General features: G+C 43.3%; 1 protein-coding gene across 50 annotated transcripts in view; it reads right to left on the bottom strand.

Moving 5' to 3' along the window:
- Positions 1-24,646, bottom strand: part of Rbfox1 (RNA binding fox-1 homolog 1) — a 1,543,972-nt gene that overhangs the window by 55,223 nt on the left and 1,464,103 nt on the right. For all 50 annotated transcript variants that reach the window (XM_075941979.1, XM_075941983.1, XM_075941971.1 and 47 more), the window contains one exon: positions 3,875-4,007. In XM_075941979.1, coding sequence (XP_075798094.1) covers positions 3,875-4,007 — 133 coding nt within the window. The remainder of the gene's footprint in view (positions 1-3,874; positions 4,008-24,646) is intronic.

Below are 24,646 nucleotides of genomic sequence, written 5' to 3'. Positions count from 1 at the left end.
TTCACTCTCCAGAGTCTGATTCATTTACTATTGGCAGCTGGTAGTGAGTTGCTGGCTGTGTTTAGTGTTGTCTGCTTATTTCTTTGATCCCTCTATTGTGCACGGGCAGCAGTATTGTTTCAGGAGTGATGATCACATGTTGATATTTCCAGATTGTTCTATTTAGGTATACCACAGAAAACAGAATAGGACCTCTTCATAATCTATGCAGTTTAACTGCTGGGAGGGCAGAAAACAGATCCAGATAGGAATGTCTTTAATGAGTTTCCTTGGATGCTTATATCAGCGTTGGATCCCTTCAAGGATTATCCTGGGCTCCACAGAGGTAGCTATGAAGTTTTTGTTATATGTCACATGTGTGAGTGTGAGAATGTGAGTGTGTGTATGTGTGTGTGTGTGTGTGACTGAATGTGTGTGTGTGTATGTGAGTGAGTGAGTGAATGTGTGTGTGTGTTTTCTATCAGAGAGAAAAAGTATGTAAGCCCATGTGGACCTAGAATAAAGAACATGTTTAGGGCTTTAAATTTTAGTAACATAGACTCCTATTGGATATTGTATAAAATATAGGTTGTAGATAGATGCGACTTCATTTGGTGACAATAAGAAAAAAATTCTTCCTTAGTAAATATATTTTGTGAGGCAATGGCAGAAAATAGATGGAGATGGCTGGGTGTGTGGGTCCTCACAGGACAGGATCTTACTATGGCAGTTTGGAACAAATGGACATGATCTTGTCACACAAGACTTCTCTTCTGGGAAGCCTTGTTTGAACACCCATGCTGAGCTAAGGACCCTTCCTTGGTAAACAGGCCTCTGTCTTACCATCTATCACGTCAATGGCAATAGTTGGCTTGTATATCGGGGCCCAGATCTCACGTGCAGAAATTCCTGTGAATGTGCTACAGGTAGCAGACAATGGGGCACAAAATGTGGCTGAATGGGGATGGAGGAAAGATGTCAGTCAAGCCTAGAAACCTTCCTCCAAAGGACTTTTGAGACAGCAGCTCTGGGAATTCGTAGTTTCCAGACCACCTCCAATCTGCTAGATCAGGCCATGGGAACAGGGTTGGGTCTACAGCATCATTGCTCATTGGGTCAACTCAGAATCAGGTAACTCTTTCCTCTGGGACATCCATGTTCTTGGTACCAGGTTGTTTTCTCCAAAAGATGGCTCACTTTCCTTGTAATCTAAGCCAATGAATACAGAGGGAAAGGGGGAACTAGGCACCTAACCAAATCTCCATTTTTACCAGTACTTTGTGTCTTACAGATACTTGATACCAGCCTTCGGCCTCCATGTGGAGAATATTTTATAATGAATTAATTACCTAATTAATAATTTGTGTGTATGTGTGTGTGTGTGTGTGTGTGTCTGTATGGTGCTCCCACACAAGTGTGCCTGTGAGTTTCTATGGAGGGCAAGGCAGGGCCTATGGCATTTCCTACCATCTCTACCCTACTATCTTGAGACAGGGGCTCACTGAACTGGAAAGCTTTTTCTTTTGTGCTCGTCTTGCTGGCTAGAGAGCTCCCAGGATCTTCCTATCTCCATCCTCCCAGTGCTGGGATTACAGGCATGCCTAGCCATGCCTAGTTTTTTTTTTTCTAACATGGTGTTAAATTCAAAGAGACGTCTTAATGTTGGCAAAGCAATTGCTCTAAGTCAGTGAGCTATTGGTCCAGCTTCCGGCATTGAGAATTCTATTTTAACTTCTAATTCCAGAATTTCGGCCATAAGGTCATTCCCTGAGTGTAGTTCAGCTAAACGAACACTCTTTCCTTGGCACTTGACATTATTTGTCTTCTGTTGTGTGTTCTGTATAGACCAATGACACGATCAAGGAAGCAGAAGGGAACAGGTCACCAACGCAACCAGGACACTTAAGAGGACTCCTGGAATATTACATTTTCGTCCCTTCCAAAAGAGTCATAAACATGTCGTGTGCCATTTGGAAGTGCCTCCTTCTCCCTGGCAAACATGGCATTAATTAGTTATGCATGGTTATCCCTGGCAAAGAGCACATTCATTATAAGTTAGTAAATTCCAATTTTATAGCAGGTGGGTTATGTTGGGGGTTTTACAAACTGTTCATGGGAGAATAGGCCATATCATTTTACTTAATTTTTTTCCTTTTCAATATTGTAATGAGATACTGTCTCGGGGTCAGTATATATACAGAGAAGCTACAATTACCATGTACTAAGATGAGGATTTCCAGACAGAATAAAGTGTCATTTTACAGGTATGGCGCACGAATCTTTCTTTAGCACTAATGTGAGCCTAGATGGTTGTTTAGCTGTTTCTGCACCGCCATGTTTTTCATAACCCATGTATCAAATGGGCTCATGCTAGGTGGGCATTGTACTGATTATAGAGTCAAAGGTCCTTTATATGATAGATGGATGCATTGGGGGCATGGGGAGACAGTAAAGCTGGTTGGCTCTTACTTTGATATCATCCCCAGCCTCTCTCGTCATTTTGACCCACTAAGAAGCCCTGCACTGACTAGCTCTAATCTTCCTCCTCCTCTTGCCTTTTTGCTCCTGTTTTGATGATTCTTCCCAGCCTCCTTCCTGCATCATCTTCAGCCTGCTTCATGCTCTTTGGCTTTTCACACCCTTCATATGGGCTCTGTGCAGTGGGCGGGATATGAATAAATAACAAGAGTATTTCCTTTGTCATCTTTACAGCGAGGGAGCTGGGGTAATTCAGGCTTCCTAAAGGATGCCGCAAAGCTTTTAAGAAAATGCATTTAACCCTGTATATATGATCACGAGCATAGACATATTCTTTCTGTAAATGAGAAAGCTAGTCCTTGGCCAGCAGAAGCTCATACCAGATTCTCCTTAGTATAACCGAATCATCTATGCATCTGGAGAAGTAAGTGGAGCACAAAGCAGACTGTGAGCCAGGCAATGCTTTGCCCTGAGAGTAGGGATAACCTAAGGACCATGGTATGTTTAAGCAACATGTCTGGAGTCTATCCACTAGATACCATCACCTGCGTCTACTCTGTTGGACCAATCAAAAATATCCTAGACCTGCTGCTGCCTCAGAGGCACCCCTCTCTCTTCATGCCCAGAGGTGGAGGAATGCTCTTCCAAGATCCCTAATGGAGAATAGAGGAAGTGTCATTTCTGGGTGGTTTATGTTAGTCAATCTTTCTTTCCCTGCCTCCATCCCCCTTCCCTCCTTCTTTCCTTCCTCTCTTCCCAACCATTCCTAGATCTTTAGTCGTCAATAACAACATCCAATCACAGAAGGCCTCAGTTGGCAGTAAGAAACAAATCCATTCTCAGTTTCCCTGTGGAGGAGAAAGACCAGGCTGGGCTATTTTGGAAAATGTAAGTAAAAGGCCAATTAACCATAATTTCATTCCTGTCTGGAGTGTTGGGTTTGACTCAACACCTAATCTTCTCAGGCAAAAGTTCATCTGCCTGGGAGTGCAAAGTGTGTATGGGGAGGGGAGCAAGATCACCCCAGTGATTTTTATGTATGGGAAACCTCATGTCCCTTTGAATTCAAGGGGTAAATGTAGTCCAACCTCCTTAATAACCGGATGCTTGCAGTCATCAGAAACACATCTCTGGCTGTAACCCTTTCTCTGTTCTCCAGCATTCAGTCTCAAAGAGAATTTACATAACAACATGTGACACGTAGAACGTTTAAAGGCACCAACCATGACCAGACAAATTACACTCAGTTTTCAACACTCTTTGCAAGGTGCTCTGCAGCAGGCGCATGGTAGGCTGCATGCTGGGGAGGTTCTGGTGGGGTGCTCAAGACCATCATGCGCTAGCAAACACTCCGTGCCTCTGGGGAGAGAGAGCAGGTACAGGGAGGCCCCCCCTCCCAGGAGGGTGCGGCACTTACCCGCCATAGGCCGGGATTGGGGGTGGGGGCGCTGCAGCCCTGAAGGTGTTGTACACGGTGCGGCCGCGGCCCCTCAGGTGGGCCCCTCGGTATGCAGCTGCAGCAGTGGCGGCTGGATATGGAAAGCCAGGCACTATGGGAGAGAGAGAAGGGAAAGCAGGATACCGTGAGATGCACGTGTAGTCTGGTGAGGACCGTTTTCCCAGCCCTGTTTGTGCCAGGTCTACCCTTTCTCAGTAGGATTCAAAGGGCAAACAGCAGAGCAGCAAGACTGGAAACAAACGTGGTGAGTGTGGCTTGGGTATGACAGCGGTTTCTGACCATGAGGATATAGGAAATGACAGACACTTACAGAGAATTTCTAAGGACAGGAGAAACCTCACAGCTCTTTGGAAAACATGCTTGTATAGACATGATTTTGAATATATCCTCTTATCCTGGATATATACATATATATATGCACGTGTGTGCATATGTTTTGATTTGTGTGTATGCAAATATTCATATATTTGTGTATCTACACATATACACACATTTTTCTATATGCTGGCAGTTGTCTCGGAGGCCAAACTGCATTGAATTAAGAGTTAATTATTTTTTCTCATAATTTCCCCCTATATTTATTCATATTCTACACTCCTTTTATATTCATACCTGGATTGTCACAAATTTAACTTTTTGTGGGGGAAATTGTTAGGTTGGAACGTAAGGCTTTAGACATTCTTGCTAGCCTAGTACTCCTCCCTTGAGCAGCATCTCCGTCTTTGCCAGGAAGTTTTGTTTGAGGCATTCTTGCAGATGTGTGCTGTGAGTGTGAAAACTGCTTATGTCCTCAATGGTTTACCAGCATGGCATAAGCCCCTAAGCATCAGTGCACATATGCCTGTATCTGCACATAGGAATCTGACAACTACCTGTTGGGAAGAGGTGGGTACCTGGGTTCTCTTGTCTAGGGACACAATATCAGGCGTGATGAAGACTTGGGAGAGGAAGTATGAATGGCAACTCCTCAAGTCTTAAATTCCTCTCGGGAGGCCATTCCACCCATACATGTTGATAGGAACTCCTCAGGAAGGTCCAAACAGCCATTAGGAAAAGAATCTGCCTTTAGCTTCCCAGTCTCTTGCTAAGCCTCAAAGTGCTACTTATGCTGACTCCCCAGTACACTTAAAAAGCACTGTACCCCAAACCTTATCCCATACAGAGACTGAATTCCTGGAAAATGTATATGAAAAACAACTGTTTGTAAAAGCTACAGTAGGAACCCAGGGAGCAGAAACGAGAGGCACAATAGGAAGTCTGAACAGCCCCACACACCCAATTCTTCTTTCCCAGGCTTCTGCAGAGCTTCTGACCAAGTGAGAGCATACTCATTTATACCACACTAAAGATATTCTCCACCTGGTATCCACACTGCCAGGAGGGACCCACGCCCCTTCCAACCATCACTTTCAGACAGAAGACTTCTGCCCCAGGTATCTTACATCCAAGAGTCTTTCCCACACATGCTGAGGTGTGGACCTGGGTGAGTGTTGTGGGAGCAGCACAAAAATAAAATGAGAAAGTACATTGGAAAGGTGTGCAGGACCCCCCAGGAAGTACCTGCTCTCTAGGAGGTGCCACTGTGACTCTGGAGGCCTTGGAGCAAAGCCTTCTCTCTAGGTACAAGAGTGGGCTTGTGCCTATGAGGTGGGTGAGCCAGGGCCTTCCATGGTTCTGCATGCATTCTTAGCAGGGATTATTCCCTTGAAGTGAAGATCAGCTGTCAGTGATGGTCTGGAATTTGGTCCACCTCCTTGAACAGGGGCTTTTATGGCACTTTTCTTTGCAGCATGAGTAAAATGCTAAGATTGCAGAACAAAGCCAGATGGACTTTATCTTCCTTTTTCTGCCTGAGGTTTTATGTTGGACTGTTTTTATGATTTTGATTATCAACGAATTGTGCAAGCTTATGAAACTCTCATGCTAGTCCCCAGCACCCAAGTTTCAACCAATATGGCCGAAATGGAGGAAGCAGGAAATGCTGAGCTCATTCAGGCCTAGGGCTATGAAACACAAGAGATGCTCGCTTCAGGACGGGGAGATGCTTGGGAATGCTTCCATTCCTGACTCCATTTCACCATTACTTAAACATAATTTTTCATATAATGTTTTGCATTTTGAAAATAAGGAAAATGAGAAATGTTAAGTCTGGTTGAGCAGCTGGCTTGTTGTGTGCAGGCACTCAGTAATAATGCTGACCCATTTATCTCCCTGCCCCCCCCCCAATTCCTGCTATGGAGCCACAGGAGTGAGGCCAGCTCTCCCTCAGGTGATGTGCCTGCCTGAAGGTTCAGCTGTGGAGACGAGATGCCACATGAAGCGGAAGCTCGACACTGGAATGAAGACAGCAAGCGTGGTCAGTGTGCAGAGCCAGGTCTCTATTCTGAGACCCTCTGCTTTTCTCGAGTAGGATAACTGCCACCTGGAGATACTGAGATGAGGCTCTGGCTATTCTGAACAAAGCTCACTAGGGAATGTGACGAAAGTGAGGAAAGGAAGAAGGGTGGGGGGATAGTGCTTGGACACCCCCATCCTCTCATTCTCCCCTAACTCCTGCCTCCTTCTCCTCTCTTCCTCCCTCCCACTATTCCTCTTTCCTTCCCCCTCACTTCCTTCCATTTTTATATTCATCTTCTCCTTTCTTTCATTGCTTCTTTTCTTCATTTTCATCTTTCCTTTGTATGCTCCCACATACATAAAACTTCTTTCTGAAGACAGAAGCTCTGGGCCTCCCACGTCCTAATCAAGTAGCTTGGATTGTATGAAGACAGAAGGAAGCACTCTTGTGTGGTGCTAGAAAGCCAGCCCCATTAGGGTAGGGCTCTCCATCTGCCCTGCTCTTTGATTTGGAAGAGTACGTAACTGAATTCCACTCCAACCGTGGTCATTCTTTGGTACCTAACTGCCTCCTTACTTCTAGGGGAGCATGGCCCCTCTTCTTCACTGTCCACTTCCCATTGCTGCCCAGAACTACAAATAAACAAACAGCACAAATGATAGAGTTTGTCATGAGCCCTAGAAAGATCATCTCTACTGTGGTCCTAAGGGATGCTGAGCTGATCCACAGATGCTACTAGGTACAGAATCCACAAGTTTCCAGCAGAAAAAAAAGACTGCTTGAATAAATGTGACATTTAGAAGAATCCTCAGTTTAAGTCACTTTGATTTTAGGGTAGACAGCATAGTTCAAAAATGGTTCTAGGGCTCGGTAAGGAAAGTGCTCGCTGTCAAAGCACAGGGAATTGGGTTTTTGAGCCTAAGAATCCATATTTTAAAACAAAACACAGGCATCTAGTCTCAGCACTGAAGAAGTGCAGTGGGGGCTGGATGTCTGACAGTTACTGGCGAGCCAGCCTAACCTAAGCAGTCAGTCCCAGACCATGAGTGACCCTGCCTGAAAACAGCGAGGTGCCTGGCTCTTCAGGAGGATCAGAACCCGAGTTTACCCACAGGTATGCACACTCCCTCCCACTGACTCTACACCCAAGATGTTGCTTATTCTGGGTAAACTTTCCCAGATAGGTAGTACCTACCACAAGCTACTATGCCACTCCATCCAACCAGCCCATAAACAATGTCCTTCCTGCCCAGCAACAGCTCTCCCTGAGCACAGCAATTCTGTGCAACAAACAAGTTAGTGTCTATCCATATGATAGGACTTTTTGAGTCACTGCTTGGGTTTCTCCCTTCTTTCAATGTTGTTCTCCCACCACTGCTGATGACAGCATAGCTATCACGTGACACGAAGTCACACTTCAGTTTCAAGGACAAAGAACACGTCTTTTCATCAGGCTTCATCTATAATGATAGGACAGAAAAGGTGGAAAGCTTCTTACTTGCAGACTGGTCATGTGTTTACAAATGCTAATAGGTGGTCAGTGTGTATTTGAAGCAATTGCCTGGGCAGATAATCCAGGCACAGATATATTCTACAGATATAGAGGGAAATACCTCTCAACGATTCATTTCCTTCATGATGCAACACTTATCTTACTTAGTAAAAAATATTTTATTATCTATGTACATTTTGGCTCAAGAATTTGCATCCATTAAGTAGATAAAAAATGATTGGTAAATGCAATGTAGGGCCAAACCAAAAAAAAAAAAAAAAAACCACACACATATCCTCTCTATTTCTGTAATCAAGTAAGCTGGCATTAAAATAAAACACATAAAAGTCACCTTGGCTAATCTTTCTATATAAGCTGGGTTTAGTGGTTCCTACCTGTAATCCCAACACTTACAAAGCTGAGGCAGGAGAATTGCAAACACTGAGACCACCCTGAGCTAGATAATGAGATCCTGTCTCAAAGAAACAAAATAAAAAACAAAAAGATGTCGACTTACAGGCATCTTTAGAACTGTAACTTTTGCCTTGGCTCCCCTACCCCATAGATAACTTGAGGTTATTAAACACCTAAATAAAACCACCACTAAATGACAAAGGGAGCATTCAGGTTGATTTGTGGATGCAGAATTCAATTCTGGATTTCCTACTGGGTGGAGAAGATGAGGGAGGGAAAACTCATACATACCCTCTTAAACCTGTGTAGCATGAATCAAAGTTTGGAAAGTCGGGTGTCAACAAAGCGAAATTGGATTTAGCTCATAAGCTGCGATGGAACACCAGAAAAGCACAGGGCAGAATCAAAAATCCCCTAGGTGTCTGACATGTCTCCATTTCCAGCTCCACCCAGCCCCAACCGAAGCCCTTCAGATAGAGAGATGGATGACAGCAGGTACATGGGGTGGGGTGTCACCTCGCCCTTGGGAATAGGAATCTTCCTACACTGTGGATACTCAGTGGAACAGAAGATTAAGGGAAGGAGAAAGAGGCACTCTGTGAAACTCAAGCATCAAGGCAAATCAAGGGTTTTAAATGGAAGACATTTGGGTGTATCAACCAGCCAAATGAGACATTTACCGAAGTGTCTACTGCTTCCTGCCTATGTCTCCCTCAAAGACAAAGCTCTCACCTTCAATGAGCTTTACGTTCATGTATTTACAGTGACTAGTACCTTCTCCCTCTCCATCTCGTTTATGAACATGGTGCTTACCTTGGAAAATAAACACAAATGAGATCATTTCACCAGCCTGGGAATCCCACGAGAAGAAACACAAAGCCAGTGGAAAATACTTGAGGGTTATAAACTGCATATTAAAGTTTTAGAGCCTGGGAGAGGCAGAAGAATAGCAGATGCAAACCCCGACAGGGGGCAGATTCTGCAACAGAGCCATAAAAATATACAGCCCGCTTTAATGGGCAATTATTCTTCGCATTTGTGTGCTGGGTTGAATTTGCATGAGATTGCCAGATGCCCTGGTAAAGGTGTTGCCATCAGAGTGGGTTCCTTTTGTCTTGTGCCTTCTACCCCCTTGCATCCAGAAGCCTCGCTGGTTTTCCCATCCTTTGAAGACAGGGAAGCACAAGTGCGCGCCCTAACCTGTAGGTGAATTATTCTGCAGACCATGGATGGTGGGCAACATTCAAATGCTTGAACTTAGGGGTGCAAATGTGCCTTTGACAGCAGGTTCGGGGAATCCCTTGTGGCGGGGACTCACATTTCATGTGTCAGACTATAAATTATGATACAGACACACTGGGGTGCCATAAGCAGCCAGCCTAGCTCCTGAAAGGCAGGGCATTGTGCAGTAAACATCTCCATGAGAGGTCTAAAGATCGGATTATTTTTTTCAAATGGCCAAAAATACTAACTTCTGTTTTCAAAATGAATCCAAAATTCAAGTCCACCAACCTGGTTTGGGACACAGAGTTCACACGAGACCACATCACTTCTTTTTAAGCAGAATTTGGTAGCAAAGGAAACATGGTAGGGCGCATTAAATTGTAGGTTAATATAGAAAGGTCCTCTTTTAACCCGGTAATTTTAGGGCTTGGGGAGAAATGGGATTTTTTTTTTCTTTCTGTCATTTACAAAAGGATCCCAAACAGCTGCTTAGTTTACAGAATTTCTGGTGCTTCTCACTCATAAGTATTTATGTCTGAAACCTCCATTTGGGGTCCACTCTTGTTCAGCATAAATGATGTTAAACGCTGCTGCTCAGAAGTGAATACATCTACATTTTGGACAAACTGGTTCCTTATAGGACATCCTCATTTGAAATGCATTGAGTGGAGAAACAAAAAAATTTCTAATTAATGTACAACTCTAATCACCATTCTCCACATGGAAGAGTAATTTTTCACTGTTCATTTGCTTGGTTTAATCTCAAACCTGACATAACAGAAACGCAATGCCCTATAAATCTCCACTCGTTCCTTTCTTTAATATTCATATTCCATTGAACTGCAGAGGCTGGTTGCCGCATGCTACCACAGCATCCGAAAGCGTCGATAAAAATATTGTGAAAGGCGAGATGTGTTTCTTGCTGGCTGCGCCGGCCATTTATTGGGGGGGGGGCACAATAAATGGCTGGTGGATTGTCCCTGGCTGGCTGGCTGGTGGGTGATTAGTGATTAATTACCTTGCAGCAAATTGACACGGCACCAGGAAATTGACACAGGCCTGATTAATTAACTTTTTATGGGCGGTAGTTACTCACAAAACACTGCGTACCATAATTGAATCTCTTTACATAACAGTCATGGTACAAAAGTTTTAGTCAAATCCAAATTAGCCAGAAGTTTCTAAGGCTGCTTGGGTCTGATTAGGATGTGTCTGTAAGAACTGGCAAGAATTTGAACTTGGAGAGAGATGTGTGGTCTTGAAAGGAGGTAGGGAGGGGGCACATTGACACCGTTTCAGCTTGACTGCCAAGGCAAAATGTATTGATCTAAGTCCTTACTTCAGCTAGACTTGGAAGGGAGACTGAGATGTCTCATTTTTCTCCTGCTTCATGTGGCTACTGCCTCTGAGTGGCTCTGGCAGATTCTTTTCCATTTGTTTCATCCATGAAGATTCCATGAGGCAAATTTTGTTCTGCTGCTGGGCTCCATCTTTTCACGTCATCTCTCACATCTTGTCCCTTGATGCTGATGCCAACACATCCTCCACAGTCATGTTTCCTCTCCCTATAGTTTTTTTTTTCTTGCCGCTTTTTTGACTGACACACCCTTCTATGGCTCTCCATCAGACTAGCCTGAGAACTATACTTTGGGGACTACTGTGTCTCTAACATGGACAAAATGTTTTGGCACAAGGAAATCACTGAAATGTTCTGACTATATCGCCAGATTCTGCAGCAGTTCTGTTCGAGGGAAAACTGGTACTGGGTGGCTAATCCTTACCCTGAATCTGGAAGTCTTAAGATGCAGCCTAGGCAGGTGGTTCACTCCAAGGACAAAGCCTCGTTTACCTACGATGCCAGTGCTGAAAGATCCTGGGCAGAGATAACTCGAGCAATCCTAGCAAAGATGTGATCACAGTTGGCAGAATTTTAGCCTGTGAGACTCCATTATCAGATGGAAGAGATTCAACTGCATGATAGCAGCTAGCGTTTATTAACACTTGCTAATTGCCAGATGCACAGATTAACCCATTAGCTCTTCAAGAAACCATATGAATCTGGAGGATTGCTATTTTTTCTTTTGCTTTTTTGCTTTTTGGGGAGCGATTTGGAGTCTAGAACAAGTCTGCAGCTTCCTCTCAAAAGTTGAGCTCCTGAGTCTTATGTTTTTATCCAACTCCTAGGTATCACCCAGTCCATTTTTTTTTTTTTTGGTTTTTCGAGACAGGGTTTCTCTGTGGCTTTGGAGCCTGTCCTGGAACTAGCTCTGTAGACCAGAGCTGGTCTCGAACTCACAGAGATCCCACCCAGTCCATTTTCTACTGTGCTTTCTGTCTCTGTCTCTCTCTCTCTCTCTCTTTGTCTCTCTCTCTCTTTGTCTCTCTCTCTCTCTCTTTCTCCCTCTTTGGAGGATAGTCCAATGTGGCTTTCCTCCTATTCCCTGCACAGCTGAAATATCCTCTGCTGTGTTTTTAGCTCATCTGACAGATTCAGCCTCAATCCATCATGCATTGGGTGAAATCCAATCCATCATGAAAGCAGAAGACTCCTTTGACAAACTTCCTGAAGATCTCAGTATATTCCTTGTTGGGGGAGGGACTATGCCATCATTGCCCTGTGTGTTTATAGTCTGAGGTTTCAAGACACCTGCGAAAGCTTCAATACTCTTCCACTAATTGGGTGCACTTCACAGAGATGACCATTTATATTGATAAAAGTATCTTATTTCCCTTCCCTACTGGAATTTATCTATAGATCTGGATATACGCCAGGGGTGTATATGTAAACTATCCAGCATATTGAGATGTATAAGTAGCAACTAGGGTTACACTAGGGCCATGTCACTAGAGGTCTCATTTGTACACACAAACCTAGTTACTATAAGTTCATGCTAATTCAATTCTGCTACAACTTCTGAGTTTGAAAGATTGGAATAAGAAACATATTTGCAGTCCTGAGAGATGGCTTACTAGTAGAGGAATATCCTGCAAGCAAGGAGGAACCCAGTTCAATCCCAAAAACTCATATTAAATAGCCATACGGTGACATAAGCCTTTAATCCAAACACTTGGGAGGTAGCCACAGACAGATCCCTGGGGCTCACCTCACTGGCCTGTCAGACTAGCCAAATCAGTGAGTTTCCGGTTCTGGGAGAAACCCTGTCTCAAAAAATCAGGTGAAGAAAGACAGAGGAAGATGCTTAAGTCCACCTCTATCTTCTACATGTGTGCACACATGTGCACACACAGGTACACACACACTCACACCCATGATAAAACTCATTTCAAAAGCTGGGACGATTTGAATATAAAACTAATTTACCACCGAGGGCTGCTGCATTCATTGTCCTATATGTAACTGATTTGTTAATTCCGCTCTCACATACCATTTCACCCACAGCTTGGTTTGAAATAAATCTCCTGCTCGTACATAAATGGATGAGCTAGAAGAAAACTAGGCACAAAGAACACGTGGGGATTTGTTCTGGATCGCAGGATTGGTGTTGCCCAAGCAGAAGGATTTTTTCACCCCAAATCAGCCCATTTTGAAAGGCAGAACAAAAGCCACACTTGTTACCCATGCACAGGAATATTCTCAAATCATTCATCTGTGTGAGGCTGAGCAGGAATGCAGCTTTGGTCTCACTAACTGCCCCACTGTTCCCACTTCCTGCGGAACCTAGCGTGTCTCTCTCCTGCGCTACAAATAGCAGGGTTAATGCATCAGATGCATGGCGGGTGCTGCCAGGCTGTGGGGGCTGCAGTCCCACACCTTCTGTGGAAGAGGTCCTTGTGATCTCTTGACTCGCAAGCATTGACAGACCTCCCCCAGGCAAGATTTCGGTAACATTTCATTCAACAAAATGGAAATGAATCCCCATCTTGGAGTGTTTAACTTGGCAGCACTGTAGCCGGCATTTGCAAAAGTGCTCTCTGTTGTTGGAGGGAACAGAAAAGCTGGAATCTATTCTAATTTAGATGGAGCCATTTGCCATAATCTCTTAGTTTGACGGAATCAGTACCAGTGTCAACTCGGTTTTATTTTTTTATCCCCCAGGAAGCCAAGGGGGAAAAAAGAAACCAAATAGTTTATATAAATAATGACTTTATCGAGTGCATATATATACAGTAAAGGTTCAATTGTTAAATCATTCATGATCTATCTAACAGCTGGCCGGAACAGTGAGCTCGATGGATTGCCTCTCAAGGTAGGAAGCAGGGCAAGTGAGATAAATTAGCTGCCTTATGCTGGGCTGGATTTCCCATGGTTCTCTGGGGCAGCTACAGCTCTCGAGCTTGAGGTCCTTAGAGGGGGGCTGGCAGTGACTCACAAGACAGGTATGAGATGCAAATGCATGTGTTCATTTCACATCCAGCCGTCACTGTGAGGGGAGCTGTTCTGTCTGTCAGGGTTTGAGGCCATCTGTCTTTCAGTGGCAGCATTTAACTTAAAACAGAACAAAAATCCCCGCAAAATCAAAAACTGAGTCTAAGCCTCTTATCAACACCCAAAGCAAACCTGTAGGACAGGTGCCATCTGCAGCTGCTGATCGCACGCCTGCGTCAGGGGCTGGCATCCTGAGGCCCTCTTTCAGACAGACTGAAGGAGGGCCATTTGGAAAGTGTCCAGTCTTCCAGTCAGCACACACACACAACCTTCCTAATTAGGTTCTGTGGGAAGTCAGTCTGTTTTGTGAGTAGCGGTTATGACTCCGGAAGTCTGGAAAAAACTTACATCGTCATTTCTTTTAATGCCCACATATAAGTGTCCAAGACGACAGTCGGCAGCATCCCGGCTACCACACAGGCAGATCATGCTGCCTATAACCCCTGTCTTTTCTCTATGTTATGGGAGAGTGCCATGAGGATTTTGTGACGTCAGTGATGGGAACCAGGACGTGTTAGTGGAAACAAGGACACGGTAGTTTGAGGCGATTGCTGCGTGGGAGGCTGGGGTGGAGGGGCAGAATACACGAGCATGCACAGGCCAGGCTAGGTAACCTCCGGGTGTCATTCCATAGGTGTTTTGTGTTTTTAAGACAGGGTCTCTCACAGGGTTGGAACTAGTCAACACCACCACCAAACTGGGCGTCCAGCAAATTCTCTGAATTTGCCTCTCTCTTGACTCACCCCGAACCTGGTATCATAGCATGTGCCAATATGTCCAGCTTTCCTTACATGTGTGTTCGGGCCTGAGCTCAGGTTCTCATGCTTGCATGGCAATCACTTACCATTGAGCTGTCTTCCCAGCTCTTTCTTGTCTTTCCACAGAAAGAAATTAGGTATCAAAAGCCTGCATGGCATGAAGACAAAACCCAAGATTGGTGCAATATCTGTGTGCAGTTGGGGTATTTGGGCCTAAAGCTGCATTTCCTTGCCAGTGTGCTCAAATTCTCTGTAGCCCTACATTGGCCTGTGCTGGCTTTTATCTGTGGTTGATAACATGATTTAGGGAAAGTTCCCTGGGTGGATATGAACTCTGGCAGGTTCCCTTTCCTTCCACAAGAGACAAGCTTCTCCTCCTCCAGACATCCTTATCCTGGGTGGGGAAATTTGCTTCTGAGGAGGGGGCGTGGCCCTGTACTTGCATTCATGTCTCTCTAGTCAGAATATCCATGCAGGGAGGCCCTGGAATCTCTCTTCCAGCTCTTGAAATACACATCTCTCATCCCTAGTTTGTTGTTGCTCTTCTGCAGGTCTACAGACCTGGGGGCCTTAGGGTTAGCTGCACACTTGGCTCAATTTACAAATCTACACTGGGATATCACACTGCCCTCTTTTGCCCTTCAGGAACCAGGTGTCTTTTAAGTTTTCACCTCTAGAACTTGTATAGGCAGAGATCTGACCAGAGAATACCGGGAATGGCCCAATCCCTTACTATTTTTAAATTCATTGTAGTTTTGGGAAGCAGAGAAGTGCAGAACAGCACTTAAAATATAAACTTCTCGACATAAGCTTCTCAAACTACTGAAGGGTTTCTCTGCTAGCCCTGTCGGGGCTGGAGAATGGGTGGGCATTGTCAAGGAGCTACACTAGGCGGTTGATCCTCTTAAGCAAACGTGAGCATTAAAAAGTGCTTCCTCTCAGTGCTATCACAGGCCTTGGTGTTTCCAGGGAATTTCCCCAGTGCAACTGCCTCACCGCTTTTCCGAAGCATCTCATCTCAGCCTTGTTCTCTGGCTTTGTGTGTGCTCAAATCCCAGGGCAGCATAGTTTATTGTTTTAATATCTGTCTGACACAAAGCAAGCGCATCCTCCAGTGACTCCTTATCTGTCATATGTATTTCTGTGAAAGAAATATCAAGACAAATAAGATGTTTGGGGGCATACCATAGGATGGGAGCTTTGCAACTGGCAGTCTTTTGCAGAAGGCAGACCCCCAAATGAACAAGACAAAAGCCACTGTTCTGCATTGAGATTAATAACCAAATGGAGAATGCAAGATAGTAGTCACTTGAAAAAAGGCTGCTGGCTGCCTAGCCCTTCCCTTCAAAGATCTGGGGGTATAGCAGGGAACGGTGGCACAAATCCATCACCCCAGCTCTCTGGAAGCTGAAGCAGGAAGATGGAAAGTTTGAAGCTGGCCTGAGCTACATTGTGGGCCACATCTCAAAGTTAAGGAAGAAGCAGCAGTAGTCAGATGCTCAGGAAGTCACCTGTTATATTTTCTAGGGAGACAAAATAATCAGCACCCACCAGGAAAAGAAGGTGCTATGGCTGTGACCCAGCCAGAGTAAGCCCGGTTCAGACGTTGATGGAGCTGGGGTGATAGCAGTGGGGAGCAGAAATGCCAGTGAATTTATTTATTACATATTTTACTATTATATTTAAATTTATATTATATATTAAATATTTTAATATTTTGCAATTTTGTGTATGTGTGTGGATATGTGCACATATATGGTTCCCTGCTGGGGCCAGATGCCTCCGATCCACCTGGAACTACAGTTGTAGGCAGCTGAGAGTCTCCTAATGTGGGTGCTAGGAACTGAACTTGAGTTCTCTGCCAAAGCAATATGTACTCTTAACCACTGAGCCATCTCTTCCATCCATGAATCTGTTCTTAAAATCTGTCATTCAGGAATAATACCTAAATGGGGGTCAGGACTTTAATTTAACCACTTTAATAATTATCTCATCATGAATCAGATCCAAGTATGCTCCACAAATATATGACTATGTCACAACTAAATGTACTGTTCTCTATAGAGTTAATTTGTGCCAAAAGGTTAATATCTTTCTTTCCTTCCTTCCTTCCTTCCTTCCTTCCTTCCTTCCTTCCTTCCTTCCTTCCTTTCTTTCTTTCTACCTTTCTATCTACAGCTATATCTAGATAGATGGAGAAGTTTAAGTCATCACTAAGTAAATGTATGTATATATATTTACTAAATAAGGAAATAAACACTAAGCAGTGATACGCAAGGCCCTGGGAAAGCAGGGTAGTGAGCAAGAAGACAGAATTTTACTGATGGATAATCCAAGAGCTAAGAGTGCAGCCAGCAAGTCCCAGCACCCTTTCTGCCTCTGCCCCTTCCCCCAGGACTCGAGTTACAGATGCATATGTGGCAGTGACTAACTTTTGAGATGATTGCTGAAGATTTGAACTGAGGTCCTCATGCTTTCTCGGCAAATACTCTTACCCTCTGAGCCTCCTCAGCCCATGCTTGTTTTGAAATGTGATACAATTATACAAAATGTTAGTAAACCAAAAAATGACGATAAAAGATTTTTTCCCTCTACTCTCAGGTAGCAAGTTGATGTGCTTTGCCTTTCCAAGTACGTGAAATAAATGAGGACGGGATTGGTGACTGAGTGCCCTCGAGGCTTGTCTGGCTGCAGACTATTCTTGTAAATAAGATATCCCCAAGACTCAGCTCTTCACGTATGAACAGGCATAGATTCCCTGGTGATCCGTAGAGTGGTCCAGCCCCTGTCCAAAGCTGGAAGAACACAGAGGTTGGCAGGGTGGCCCTGGCTGGGCTTCTGGAGAGCAGTGCTGTGAGTGACCAAGCTGCTTCCATAAATCATGGAATGAGCATGAGAAAGAGGATTGTGGTCCAAGGAGAGATGCTAGCCAGCTTGCCTAGGGGTCCAGAGAACATTCCCTGATCTGCTATGCTTAGGAGCCCAATGCGAGATAGTTTCCGTCCTCTAAGAATCAAGTTTAAAAGGGTAGTTAGCAAGAAAGACACTGAGAGTCAGAATATGAGGAAAAAAAAAAACCCTGCAAATGTCGTGACAGTTTCCTTAATCCATTCGAATCTAAATTTCCTGGTGAGATAAGATGGTATTATAATAATTGTAGTGTTTTTCTGAGAATTGTAGGAGAAAGATCATAAAAAGGGTTTAGCATTGACCTGAAATACAGTAAATAAATAGCCTCTTCTCACTGCTTCAGACCTAGCAGTAGGTACAGCCAACTAGGACTGTTACTCTGGGGGAAAGCAAGAAGTTAGGAGGGACACCCCCTCCCTAAATTCAGTAATCGATTGCTTTAAAATCAATTTTCTGAAAAAGTAACCATAGTGAACAAATAAAACGTCCATGAAAACACACCATGCTGAGGTGTTACACTGGACTCAGGGGGCAGAAGAAAAAGCGAATGCCCTTCTTGCGGCAAATTTCAATATTCCTTGTCCCTGGCTCTTTCCCTCTCATCTTCAAGTGTAACAGTACTATATTAAAGCACTATCAATTCATTTCATCCTCTTTGGCTAGGGGCTCTTTCCATTTTGTCTGAGGTTTGCACGCTTCCCTTCCTTATCCTGGTTCTCACTGATCTTTTTTTAATTGTTATCTATCTATCTATCTATCTATCTATCTATCTATTTATTAAAGATTTCTGTTTCTTCCCCGCCACCGCCTCCCATTTCCCTCCCCCTACCCCAATCAAGTCCCCCTCCCTCGTCAGCCCAAAGAGCAATCAGGGTTCTCTGCCCTGTGGGAAGTCCAAGGACCACCCACCTCCATCCAGGTCTACTAAGGTAAACACCCAAACTGCCTAGGCTCCCACTCACTGGTCTTATGCAGCTCCTCCAGAAATGTTATAGGAAACCATCTCAGAGGCAACCAGGAAGCTCTCCAGCACCAACAACAAGAGAGAAAGCCAGTTCTGTCAACCGATATGTCAGGAACACGGTGACACTCATGTGCTCTATCTGAACTGAGCAGAGTCTGTTGATTCTTTCTGTACTGAGGAGAGAGAAGCAGCTAGGAGTTCATTTTTGTCCTCACTTTAGTTACAGAAAGCAAGAGCAGCTCCACCCGTGGTTTGAGACTACAGTTGTGGCAGCTTTGATTGGTGTCTGCTTTTGCCAGGTAGTTTATTGTTTTGGGGGTGTTACGCAGTCATTTCTATAAAACCGGAGGTCAATATATCAATTAAAGGCATTCCATGACCACTTGCCCTTAAGATTCATAGAACTGAATAAAGTAGGCAATGATTCTACAGTTTGATATCATGGAGGAGTCTGGATATCTGCATCTAATTGCTTAGTTGTCTATGGAATAGGACTACAGGTAAAACTGCCTCCTTAATGTTTATCTTCACTGTTTGTCCCTCATGGCTGGAAGGATCAGCTGTGGTCCCCTTGGAACGATGAAAGCATCCATGTATGTACTGGCAACAGATGAAGCTACACAGACATTTCTGCAGAAGTATGCATCTGCAACGCTCTTCAGCTGGGGTGCTTCTCTCTTCAGGGCTTGCTGCCCACTGAAACACCTCCTTCTGCTCCAGAGCCCATTGCTGAAGTCCTGATGTTCAGGGAATGTTTGGAGAAGGGGTTTTGGAGAAGTGGTTAAGTTTGGATGAAGGGGCTCCCAGGAAAGAATTGGTTAGAAAAAGACCCACGTGCTAGCTCCTACTTACTTGCTTTGCCACATGAGGGTGTAAGAAGGTGGCCATCTGAAAACTAGGGCAAGAGTCATTATCAGAAGCCAACCATGACGGCACCTTGATTTTAGATGTCACCTTCCTGAATATGAGAGAATAATCTGTTGTCTGGGCTGCCCACTCTATGGTATTTGCTATGGTATTACACTAAGGGCTTCCTCATAGAGATTTTAAAAATCTACAATGAAATTTAAATCTGACAACATGAGAAAAGACAAATATATCTTCCTATACAATTAAAAATGTGTAATAGCATGTGAGTAACATGAAAAATAACTATACAATCAATACCAATGCTTGCACAAACTGCAGTAATGAACAATGAAAATAATTGGAATTCATAAAAGGTTAAGTAAAGTTGGCAAGTAAATGTGTAAAAGACGGTGTATATAATGAGGAAGAAACTCATGCAAAAGACAACAAAGAGAGATGCTTTCTTCCATCTGTATTGTTTGCAACACTGATAAGCCCCAAAGTATGTCATTGCAGAGGAGCCTGTTGAGATGGGCTCAGAATTCCATGACTGGGGCTACAGATGAGGACTCTGAAGTGTCTGTAATGCTTGTGCAAGGCTGCTATATGTCTACCACAATCTTGGTGGGGAATGAGGAAAGTGTGGCTTCGTGTGTCAGGATCTGAGTGATGGTCTCCCTGAAACAGCTTGGCGATGTCAAAGAGGCTTCAGGGGTGATGGTCACAGAATGTCAAATAAACCCATATGTGATGATATAGAATACGCATATAGTGTGATTATGAGTACTTGTCTCTACATGAAACCACAGGACAGCTTTCCTTGCCTGTTGCAGAGTATAGTCTTCACATTACTTGGAAGGAAAAACGAATGATCCAGGAGACCACATAGATACTCTACAGGTTTGTAGAGGGACGTTGTTCCAAACATATGTGGGTTTGCTTCCACATGTAAAATTTCAGTTTTTAAAAAGAAAATCTATTCATAGACTTACAAGCAAACAAAGCTGATAGCATTTACTGTCATATACAAAAGAGTCAACCAAGAGACATGACTCCACTTGCTCACCCAAATCATGAGTGGGTTTCCCCCTTTGTCGAAGCAGTGTTTGCCTTCCCTATAGCATTGCCTTTGTCTCTAGCACTTGAAGCTATCTGCCCTTTCTCTTCTGCCTGAAGCTGAACCTGGTGTTAAGGAGCATCATGTCGGGATGGGGTAGGCATCAAGTTGGCCACCAGCCTGGCCCTGCCCAACTCAAAACTTCTCTGAAAGGATCTCATGCCTCACAACATGTCTAACAGCATTCTAGTAAATATGTTACATCTGTAGGAACAAATCCTGCTTAAATTCTTGATTTCTTGCTCTGACTTTAATTTTGGTATAGAATGTATAAAGTATATCTGTTTTCTGAACATGGTTTATTGGGGGCATATGGAAGCCTCTACAATGTCTCTGACACTTTGCAGTCAGCATGAAGTGTGGGGTCAGATGGGAAGAGCAAAGGGACTGGGTTGTACTGACAGGCAGTCCTAAGTGAAAGATTTCCCCCTTAACGCTGTTAATAGCCTGGGTTCCATCAGAAAGATTTACTTAGAAGAGGAAACATTATGCAAAAGTGCATCTTAAAAAGCAGATGACTTCAGTTAGAATTATTTTCATTACATACTCAACCAGCAGGATTCCCTCAAAAGCTGTCTCCCTTACTGCATGTAAGGGTGTTATTGACAGATGATTATCTATTGGCTAAGAATATGGACAATTTAATTTGAAAACATTTAAGGCTAATTTAAAAATGGAGAGAAACTCTTTGAGAAGTCTGTAGATTTATACCCCATTTTTAATTGGGATTTTTGTTTGCTTGATATCTAGTTTCTTGAGTTATATATTTTTGATATTAACCCTCTATCAGATGTGTCATTGGTAGAAATATTTTCCCATTCTATAGGTTGCCCCTTTGCCCAAATAATGGTGCCCCTTGACATGAAGAAGCTTCCTCAATTGCATAAGGTCCCATTTATTGATTGTTGTTCTTAGTGCCTTCACTATCAGTGTTTTATTCAGAAAGTCTTTTTCTGTGCCAGCATGTTCAAGTCTATCCCCTACTTTCTCTTCTATCAGGTTCAGTTTGTCTGGTTTTATTGAGGTCTTTGATCTATTTGGACTTCAGTTTTGTTCAGGGTGATAAGTATGGATCTATTTGTAATCTTCTCTATGATGATACCCAGTTTGTCCAGGACCAGTTGTTGAAGGTTGAAGATGTTATCCTTTTTTGTTCCAGTTTGTATTTATGGCCTCTTTAGAAAAATCAGGTGTCTAAGGGTGTGTGAATATATGTCTGGGACTTCAGTTTGATTACAATGATTAACAAACTTGTCTGTTCTTGCACCATCACTATGTTGTTTTTATTACTATAGCTCTGTAGTATACTTGAAATTGTATGATCTGAGAAATACTTAAAGAAATGCTCAATATCGTTAGCCATCAAAGAAATGTAAAACAAAACTACTTTGAGATTTCATTTTCTGTCAGAGTGGTCAAGATAGTCAAAACAAGTGGCAGCTCACACTGATGAGGATGTGGAATAAACACTCACTCATTGCTGGTGGGAGTGAAAACTCATATAGTCACTACAGAGGCAGTTTCTCAGGAGGATGGGAATCGATCGACCTCAAGAAACAGCTATACCACTCTGTAGCATATCCCCAAAGGATGCCTCAGCCTACCACAAAGACACTTGCTCAACCATAATCATTGCAGTTCTGTTCACAACAGCCAGGACCTGGAAACAACCTAGATGTCCCTCAACATAAGAGCAGATGAAGAAAATGTGATAAATTTATACAATGGAGTATTAGTCAGTCCTTAAAAAATAATATGAAGGCTAATGGATGAAACTAGAAAAAAAAAAGTCATCCTGAGTGAGGTATCCTAGACCAGAAAGACAATATGGTATGTATTTGCCTTTATGTGGGTAATATGTTAAATCAATTAAAACAAAGCCACAGTCTGTAGAAGCACATAGGATAAGGAACTAGAGGGAGCAGATAGATCTCCTTGGAAAAGGAATAGAATAGATAATTATGGATGGACGAGGGCAGGGGCTGGGGTGGGGAGGGGGCAGAGAAGGTTGTGAGAGGGAATACAGAAGAGACAGGTAAAACTAAGGGGAATTTAAGCAGTAGTATTGAAACTTAATACAGCAAAACTTCCTAAAATATATGCATTTATGAAGACAATCTAAATGAAATCACCAAATGATGGGAGATACAGAGCCACAACTGTCCATCTTTTGTTACCAAAGAAGTTTCTAGTAGTCGCATTGGATTATTTCTAATTGAATTTTTGGTCAATGGGGACCCTTGGGACCTCAAACACCCTTGGCTGTTTCCATGACTATATAGGTTGCTCTCCACAAACTGACAGCAAGGCTCCGTTGCTGAAGACAGCATCTACACACTCACGGAACATGGAAATGTCAGTCTGGTGCCTACAAAGAACCTCTGCCCCTATGTTCCAGTGTATTTGGTACAGAAGGATACTCTGAATGCTACCAAAAAACAAACATAAAGGCTCAGCCAGTCTCAGTTGCTTTGATTTAATGTGCTATACCATCTGGAAGACGTGCTAGAGCAGCTGTGGTGAGTGGACTGTAGGAGTCATCAATAAGGCCACGTCATTAGATGGAACCCATACCAGCACTGCTTCCGTGAACAAGAACCTGAGACTAGATAGCCCAGGGACCTAGGGCTAAATAATAAGCTAAATAATTCTGGTCTTAACAACACCAACAGTGATCATATGACTCCTAATGATATTTTGCTATATTCATAGGCCAGTACCTTGTTCAGCCATCATCAGAGAAGCTTCCCACTGCAGTTGCTGGGAATATTGATACCCACATCCAGGCATTATGCAGAGACCTTGGAACACTCAGTACTAAAAGGGTTATCTCCATCAAATCCTTCCCCTTGGAGCTCAGGGAACCCCATGGAAGAGGAGGCAGAGAGGAGGATGGAGGGCACTAAGGAAACAAAGGCCTCTAAAGCAACACAAGCAAAGCTCATATAAACTCACAGAGACTAAAGTAGCACACACGTAGCCTGCATGATTCTGCACAAGGTAATCTATATCTATATCTATCTATCTATCTATCTATCTATCTATCTATCTATCTATCTATCTGTATCTATATCTATAAGGTAATCTATATCTATCTATCTATAAGTATCTATCTCTATATATTTATAGATAGATAGATAGATAGATAGATAGATAGATAGATAGATAGATAGATAGATAGACCTAATGGCTTCTTATTTAGTGTTTTTATGGGATTCCTCTGAGTATGTGATTGAGCGAGTCTCTGATTCTTCTGCTTTCTTTTAGGCTCTTTTTTTTTCTGTTGGTCTGTCCTATCAGACTTTGATATAATAGTTTTTGTTTAATCTTATTATATTTTTATATGAAAAGTGAATGAACAGAATCTAGTCATTCAATGAATGAAAACCTAGCCCCCAGGTAAAGGTTATTGATGGAACTGTCATTCATACCTCTGGGAGTGGGGAATCAGTTTTCTTCATCAGAGTGACAACTCCAGGAGAAGCCTCATGTGCAGGAGCAGCTGACCAGTATATAATGGGTTACATATCGGTCATGGATATTCATCTATTCATTTATTGTGTGTGCATGTGTGTGTGCGCTTTTATTTGGTTACAGTTTGGTAGTTTTTGTTCTTTTGTTTTCTATTTATGTTGTTTTTCTTGGTTTGGGGGAAGTTTGCTGTATTGGGTTTTTGCTTATTTTATTTTTTTGAGAAAGAATTTAAAGTTGGGTAGATAGGGAATCAAGGAGGGCCTACAAGGACCTTGAGGAGGGAAGAACATGGGTAAAGTATATTTAAATTTAAAAATTGTTTAAATAATAAAAAATATAATAAAAAAGAGAAAATGGGAAGACCCCTCAGACTGACAAGCAGTATCTGAGGTTAGCTTACAAAAGAACAATTCACAGTCTAAGTGCCATATACATTTTTTTTTCCAGGAACACAACTGTCAGTAAAAAATGAGAAAAACTTGCATTCTCAATTTCCCTGAAACATTACTTAGAAGTAAGAGAAAAGAAGGCAGGGTTCCTAGGAAAGACTCCGCATCATCGGCCCTCAGAGGCAAGGCTAGATGTGTGCTCCACCGTGTGAGATCCTGGCCTGAAAGAAAGGGGCCTCACGGGTTGGCGACGGTTTGGGCAGAGCCACAGCATTGCTCTAGAGAGCGTGTTTTCACCTGGTAAGAAAGAGGAAACCCAGATGAATCTTGCCAAGGTGCCAGTTCTCTGCAAACAGCTGGATCAAAAACCAATGAAGGGAAAAGGAAGCCTGGGCAGTGTGCCCAAGGGTCGCA

The sequence above is a fragment of the Microtus pennsylvanicus genome, chromosome 11 (genome assembly GCF_037038515.1).
Source record: "Microtus pennsylvanicus isolate mMicPen1 chromosome 11, mMicPen1.hap1, whole genome shotgun sequence".
In the NCBI taxonomy this organism is placed as follows: Eukaryota; Metazoa; Chordata; class Mammalia; order Rodentia; family Cricetidae; genus Microtus; species Microtus pennsylvanicus.
This window is presented reverse-complemented; position numbering and strand designations above follow the sequence as displayed.